Genomic DNA, 8,356 nt, shown 5'->3' with positions numbered 1-8,356 from the left:
GCAGGCATTTAAAGCTAGAAAACAAGTAATTCAAAATTTAGTTTTTACAAAAGTTTTCAGCTTTATTGACAAGTTATGGCAAACATATTTGACAAATTGTGGTTTCCTATTTAGAGAAGCTTACACATGGAACTTTATGTGTGTGTTTTTTTCTTTTTTAACAAATACAGGTTAAAACACTAAACAAATTCAGTTAGCTACATACATACAGTAGCTGCTTGTTTTCAACCCCATTAAAACAGCATTTAAAATTAAATTTACAAACTTAAGTGTCAAACAGATTCATCTAACTAACAGATATTAAAAGACAGGTTAAAACATCTTATCTACAACTTTATTATAGCTAGTTCAAATATGGTGTTACAGTCTTTTAGCAACCCTAAACAAAGTGTTTGCTAGTTGATTGAGACTCAAAATCTGTTAACAGATTCATGCTCTTTCTTAAATAAAAAAAAAAAGAAAAAAGGGAGAGAGAGAGAAAAAAAAAGATTACACACAACAGTGAAAACAACCAAGCATATCATCCTACTGAAAGATTTATAGACAATGCTTGCCAATGTCTTTAGTCCGTTTTGTAAAATAATACTAGTGTCAGTGTCACGCCAACAATATAGGGGCAATACAAGAAATAGATGGGCGCAATCGTGATCAGTTACCCCTAGAATAGGAACAAAAAAAAAGGACCATTACTTGTCAGGTTGCTGTTTATGTGGAGACCACAGGCTATGAACTGTCTTTGAGGTGAGGTCACAGGCGAGGAGAACCCTCAGTATCTACCATAGGGGTGCTCCCTGTATCCCCCTCGGGCTGACCTTGGTGGTGGTGCCTTCAGGCTGGAGCGGGTCGTGGCCCATTCTTCTGGTGCTGTGAACAAGAGAAAGACAGTAACATTCACTTGGCTTCGCAGTTATCAAAAACAGGTATTTAAGATGCAAGAATCAAAAAGAGAATAAAAGATCTTCACACAGAAGGCTCTAGCCGTACTACATTTTCCACATGGTGAGATCATCCAAAAAAAGTATGTATTTTGAAATGCAGCCACTTGGAATTAAACTTGCAGGGCATTTTTCAAAGCAGAGAAAGTGAAAGTCCATTTATCATGTGTTAATTAGAAAAAGGAGCATTGACCTAAGCTGCCCCCCCAATCCTTTACACAGCCTCCTAAAAGAAACTGGATGTAGGAAGCCAGTGGTTCTCAGCCCTTGATTAATATTGGAATCACCGGGGAATCTTGAAACCAAACCAGACCAAACCCAGAATAACACATGCCTGTTCTCTATCTCCCAAACCAAATGATTAGAAACTCTACAGGGTGAGACCTAGGGTTTGGTAGTTTTTAAATGCTCCCCAAGATGATTCAGGGTCCAGGGTTGAGGTTCATTTTGCTAAACTATCCAGGTTAGTGGGAGAGAAGCAGGATATGGAGTAGAGTAAATTTTAAGTAGCAAAATCAGTGAAGAAAAGTCTTCCATCAGTTTTTCCAAGGAAACAAGTTGGGAAATGAAGAGGTATTAGTACACTAGGAAAATTCCTCATTTACCTGTGAATCTGACTTCCAGTAACCTCAATGTTTTGGGACCTGGCCAACAGACAAGAAACAAGCAACCAAGCTTTTGAGTATTGTGGAAAATAGCTTTTGTCAAGTCTGTGTACCCAGAAGGGAAACATAGTGCTCCTTCACAGGGCCAAGGGGTTTATGGTGACTTATGTGGTTCCAGAAACTAGGTTATCTGGGTCTTTCAATCATAATTCAGTTCTTCATTAGCGAGCAGATTTCATGCACTAGGCTATGATGGGAGGAAGTATGGGGATAAGAAAAGGGATTACTAGAAAGAGACACACTGACATTGATAGCTGATATGAAAGGTGGTGGTAATGGAAAATAACTGGAAAATCACTGCAGATTGAGGCCATTGATACAGGGCATATACCCCTGCATAGTTCAAGTGCCTCTAAGAATGTCTTTGGCAAAAACAATAAGAAAAATTTAAATTGTACTTACTATACTATAAGGCAAGAAATAATGATCTATAATATAGAAAAATGAACAAATGTTGGATCAATAAGGGGAAAATAGCATTAAAGGGGTGAACGTTAGGTTTCTGAGGATATCCTTCATCAGGATACCTTTATTACAAATGATATCTGATGATAAATGAAAAATTACATCTCTTTCATTATTTGAGGTTTATGTTTATTTCGATATATGACAGGACACAAAACAGAAATGAGATCCTAAATAAATATGGGAAATGTTACCTTTGGTCAGAATACAGATCTACCTAGATCAGGGGTTGGCAAACTAAGGCCTTTGAGCCAAATTTGGCTAACTGCCTGTTTTTGTAAATGAAGTTTTCCCGGAGTACAGGTAAAACTTATTTAATAACAAGCTTATTTAATAACATTGTATGTGGCTGCCTTCACTCTACAAAGGAAAACTTGAATAGTTGTGACAGAGACCATACTGCCCGCAAAGCCTAAAGTACTTATGCTGTGGGCTTTTACAGGAAAGGTTTACAGGCCCCACTCTAGATCATGTTGTCTTTTTTGGTGGGAGATTGTAGATGTTGGTCTTTTTGATGAGATCTCTTAAAGACAGGAATTTACCCCCAAGCTGCCAGACTTTCTCAACATGGACATTTTGGAGAAGAATTTTATGTATGTATCTGATTGGAATTAAAGAAAAGTTTCTTTGATGTACTGGAAGGGAAAATGGATCTTGCTTGCAAGCTTGAAAGTGCCTTGTCAGCCTTATGTAACGTGAATTTTAAACTTTGTCTATGAATAATCAAGAATATGTCAGTGTCCTTATCCTCTAGTGGTAAAATCTACCCCATCTTATTACTGTTGTTAACGAAGGGAATGCACCACTTTTTGCTTCATCTGTACTAGAGCGTTAAAGATCCCTGGGTTGCAATCTGTGGATTTTAGGAGCTGTAATAATATAGATTTCAAGCTTTCCCAGGGGATGGAAGTCCTGGATTGTTTCTTAGATGCTGACTGTTCCTTCAAAACAGTGAAAAAACAATGGGCAGAATGACATCCACACCTGCCACATCTACCCCCAGATGTGTCAGAGCTTTTAAACTGGCATAATCTTGGGGACTTACCACAGAGCACGTGGGTTTGATGAAAACTCACTGACTTGGTTTGTTTTGACTTTATCTGAAACTCCAGGGCAGCAAATTGATGGACTAAAACCTTACATTGCATAACTGTCGGCCAACATTAAAATGGGGAGTGACACTGTTCACTGCTGTCTCCCTAGCACCTGGAGAAAAATGCAGTGCATAGTGGATCACATGATCCACTAATGGTGGGAACTAGGAGGCAGAAAGAGCTTCCAATAACAATCTTAAAAACACTAACAATTGAGCTGAAGAAATTCAACATTAATTTTAAAAGCTCTATAACTAGAAATCTTATATACTTGTTATAAAGTCAGACTTCATACAAGGGTTAGTTAGTTAGGTATCAAAAGTATTTCATTATTAGATTCAAGGAAACAATCACAGTGGAATCCAGTTACAAAAAAAGTAAAAACTTTTTGTTTCATTGCACAAAAGTGTGCTTTTTTATAATTCTGTGTTGGCATGTGAATTAATACTATGCTCTTTCCTCCTTGCTGAAGGCTAGGAAAATGGGAAATACTATTAGTCTACCATAATAGTGACACTGAACAGGGCCCTGTGGGGCTCCTGTGCATAAAAGCCTTTCTGTGTCCCCTATTTCTTTGATTATAAGAACTAGGCTTCATTCAGCCTCCATGACCTTCCCTGAGTTCCAAGGGGCAGATTTGAGCAGTTGTTAATTAGGGAAGGGAGGGGTTGTAGAGACAACGGAGAAACAGTCAAGAGAAACAATAGTGCAGCCTTGGGGCAGGGCTCTGCTTCCCCATCAGGGGATACACAACAATATCTTTGAGCTGTTTTGCAGATACTGAAACCCCCAGTAGGTAGAAGAAGTTAATGGCTAAAGACATTATGCTGCCCACAAGCACATAGACCCCAGACCAGTTGGAACCTGGAGGTTGATGTTGTTGACTCCTACTTACCTCACCACCAACCAATCAGAAGACTATCCACCAGCTGATCACTCCTTCTTGGAACCGTTACTATAAAACTCCTCACTACCCTCTCCAAGTTGGGACACACAGTTTTGAGGGTGTAAGTCTGCTGTGGCCCCCTTTGCCGGGCAAAGCAATAAAACTATTCTTTTTTACTTCACCCAAAACTCTGTCTCTGATATTTAATTCACTGACAGTGTACCAAGGCTGGATGCAGCTTCAGAGGTAACCAGAAAGGCCGCCAAAATGAATTCCTACCTAGGCAAAGTCCGTTTTAGATTTTCTAAGATTCCTCACTGTTAGCAGAAGAAATCAGGATTAATTTCACTTCATTCAGATCTTGGGCCCATTATTTACATGTTGTCAATAATAATGGTAAACTGAGAGCAGGGAAGTATTACTTCTATTTGTGCCAAATTTCCTTGGTCTATATTTTTCCTAATATCATAATGGTTATATGCAGACATACACTCACAATCACCACATTACAGTATAAGCCAGCTTCTCCCAATCAAGCTATGGTCTGAACTGGAGAGCACTGATGCAATGAATGTTTTTCCTTCATTATGAATCATATAGTGTGTCACTAAGCCTTGTGTGGTCAGCTAATATCCTTATTGCACACCAGAAGCTGTTGGATTACCTCAGATATAGAAGTGATTCTTAGAAATCCAGAGGGATTCTAACTTGAGTCCATCAGGGAAACTTGCCCATAGGAAAAGACAAATTATAAAGTCCTAATGAAGGGAATTCTCTAAAATGTGAAGTTATAAAGACCCAGGAATGGATTTAGAATTTATCTGTCTTCTTGGGGTTCAACTATTCAGCAGATAAAGTGGATTTAAAATATTTTAAGACTTTATACAAATTTTGGAATCTCGGCCAAGTGTTTCTATTCCCATGAAGGATGTCATTAAAAAAAAAAAAATCACTGCAGACAATAAATTTTAGAGATCTTTCTTTTTACTTTTGGAAAATGATAAAGGAAGTAAGAGTCTCTCAATATTAAGATGCTTGTTGTCTGAGAAGCACTATGTAGCCTATGCATGTGAATAGGGCAAATAAATACATTATCCCTTAGGGAAGGTGGAAAATAACTGTCTGTCAAGTTGGAAATTACTGGAATGGTTTACAGAATTGTAGATCTGGAAAAAGCAAATGAAGATATGAAAAACAGAGTTCAACAGACTTGATCAAATTCCCATTTCTGGGTTTCTGAATCCAGATTTTAATGTACCATATGGTATATGAAATAGGAAGGAAAGGGAGCAAACAAAACATTCATTAGATAAAATGTTCTTGCTTTTTTCTTCACTAAAGAGCTCCTATATGCCAGTCCTGTACTAAGCCCTGCATATGATGATAGTTTAAGTAGTCTTAAGGAGATCATAGGACAACACTAACATGAAATGTCATAGATTACAACACAATTGTAATTGATATTTGAAGAAAATGCTGAGGAAGACCTAGAGAAGGGAGCTACTAACTTCCATCATTCAACTGAACTTGGATTGAACTCTAACTTTTAATCATTTGAAAGAAATAATTTTCTGAGAAAATACATAGCATAACTAAGAATTCAGGTACTGTTTAACCTATTTAAGAGCACTCACATTCTTTAAAAACTTTTCTATGTTAGTTATTGTCTATCATCTGGACTGGTTTGTAAACTAGATTCTAAGATCTATGAAAGGAAAGATAGACAGTGATAGACAAGGACACCATAAATGTCTGTAAGCTACATATAAATAAATGATGTTACTAACCAAAAAGAAATTTAAAAATAAATTATGCAAAATAAGTAAAACAGAACTCTTATTCACACATTTGTTAGCAATTAGTTTATAGCGTTTTACGTATTTGAAATATACCAATATTTCTTTAAAAATTATCCCACCTCTGATTTTTTGAACTGAGACTGATATTTTACCCAGCTGATTTTTTACCTGCATAGTGTGTATCTGCAATACATGCTAAAAAGCATCATTGAACATTTTACTTTAATAAAGGGGTGTGAATTACCCAGGTAACTCTTCTTGTGTGTTAAATGTTACTCTAGTGACTTTAAAAGCTTTTGCATCTCAAGTACTCTGCTCTCAGCAGAATCAGGACGATTAGTTATGTGTAATTCTCAATCTTCTCTCATTCCAGCCATGGGACTAGGTACTCTGGGGAGCATTCAGAGTGGGAAAGAAAAACCTGGATGATTTTTTAAACTTGCAAAACGGTGTTCTCTGATAGCTCCAGAGATACTATAAACATTGAAGTTTTTTGGGGGAAAATGAAGCACAGGAACAAGGTGCCAATTTATGAAAAGTCGGTATTATTCATCTGGAAAGTAAACTTTTAATGTTTATTTTTATGGAACTAGGTTTAACATGCCACCTTCAAAATAAATTAACTTTAGAGAATAGTTCAGAAACAACATAGGGCATTATAAAGATTACCAAAGGCATGGCTCTTATGCTCACTCTTTGCTAGACCTAGAGAGCTAGTTGTTTATGTTTCTGAGATCCAAAAAAGAATATCAAAAAAGATTTTTTTAAATCACACTAAAACAAAAAAAGGACAGCTCTTGCTATTTATTTTTGGTATACTGTAAACCAATTTGCAAAAAAAACAACAAATGTGAGAAAACTAAATTAATCTCTACTATTACAAGCCACTGGTGTCTTTGGTTTTAATCACATAAGAACATTCAACAGGTTGATTAAAGTTCACAAGGCTCTGAGCCACTCAGTTTGTTGAGCTCAGGTTTATCATTTCTTAGAGGAATATCTTTCTATTTAAAAGCATATTTCAAATATTTAAGTACGTGTTGCTTTATGGCTGTTTATTCCCAAAGAGAATATGTTGTTAGATGTTTTGTACTTGTTATTGTAACTTACTATAATAATAATGCCCATTTTCTTTATTTAATTTTAAAATACATATATTATTAAAAAAATGAAGATGCTTACTGCCATTTCACCTTCTAGGTGTCAAGCACAGTGCTAGGCATTTTATAATGTATGTTATTGGCAAATACAATTTTCTTGCAAGATAGGTCCTAATGTTGTCTTCCTTTTAAAGGTGAGAAAATTATAGCTCAGAAAGTTTAGTTGTTGGGAAAACCTGGACTTTTTATTTGTAATTGTCTTACCATCTTTTCTCTACCCTTTTTATCTGAAAGGAGCTCCTAACTTCTGCTCTCGTTTTCCTTTTCTTTTCTTGGCTAGAGAATAAGACAATTTATTTTACTCCCCTCTGATTATATAATAATAGGTGATTCCAACAACAATCAACTGATTATCTAGATGAGTGAGACTGTAGCTTCAGTTTCATTAACAAAAACATGGGCTGCTTGAAGTGAATTTGCTAAGGTGCAAATCCAGGTGTCTATTTATCCAAAGTGGAAGGCAGGGTTAACTGATTTGCTCTGAGCATTTTTAAATATTAATAGAATATTGGAACCTACTGGTTCAACCATTTCATTCACACAATTTGTATTGTCACTATATGTAATTGCAGAGTTTATTGTTTAAAGATGCAGAGGGTAGGGCTTCCCTGGTGGCACAGTGCTTAAGAATCCACCTGCCAGTGCAGGGCACACAGGTTCAATCCTGGGGCCGGGAAGATCCCTTATGCCTCAAAGCAACTAAGCCCGAGCATCACAACTACTAGACCTGTGCTCTAGAGCCTGCAAGCCACAACTACTGAGCCCATGTGCCGCAACTATGGAGGCCCATGCATCTAGAGCCCATGCGCTGCAGCAAGAGAAGCCACCGCAGTGAGAAGCCCATGCACTGCAGCAAAGAGTAGCCCCTGCTCCCCACAACTGGAGAGAGCCCATGTGCAGCAACAAAGATGCAATGAAGACTCAACGCAGCCAAAAGCAACAAAATAAATAAATTAAAAAAAAGAAAGATGCAGAGGGTAAAACGGAATAGTATTGATGGAGAAATATGGATGACCAACATTTCTTTTCAGAAATGAACATAATGAGTTATGTTCTAAGAAGAGTGAAATTTCAGTTCAGAATCAGTTATGCTCTCTGGAAATTCAGGCAGCTTTGGGAAGCAATTATAGCTTTTATCAGTGTTACAAATTTTTAATTAGGTATTCCCTGTTAGAAACAAGTAACACTTGGAATAAAATATTTAGAGAATAATAAGGGACTGCACTCCATTCCCAACTCTCAAGTTTTGAGACATACAGGACAGGTACTCGGTAATTATTTATTGAATAAATTAATTATATTTAAGTATTTTACATCTTCCTTTCATACCCACAAAGAGGCCACAGGCCTCC

General features: G+C 36.9%; 1 protein-coding gene across 1 annotated transcript in view; it reads right to left on the bottom strand.

The window, feature by feature from the left end:
• Positions 1 to 762: 762 nt before the first annotated feature.
• KHDRBS2 (KH RNA binding domain containing, signal transduction associated 2) overlaps positions 763 to 8,356 on the bottom strand; it is a 642,723-nt gene continuing 635,129 nt past the window's right edge. The window contains exon 9 of the mRNA XM_057699271.1: positions 763 to 864. Coding sequence (XP_057555254.1) covers positions 767 to 864 — 98 coding nt within the window. The 3' untranslated portion in view covers positions 763 to 766. The remainder of the gene's footprint in view (positions 865 to 8,356) is intronic.

Source organism: Hippopotamus amphibius, chromosome 11 (genome assembly GCF_030028045.1).
Source record: "Hippopotamus amphibius kiboko isolate mHipAmp2 chromosome 11, mHipAmp2.hap2, whole genome shotgun sequence".
NCBI lineage: Eukaryota > Metazoa > Chordata > Mammalia > Artiodactyla > Hippopotamidae > Hippopotamus > Hippopotamus amphibius.
This window is presented reverse-complemented; position numbering and strand designations above follow the sequence as displayed.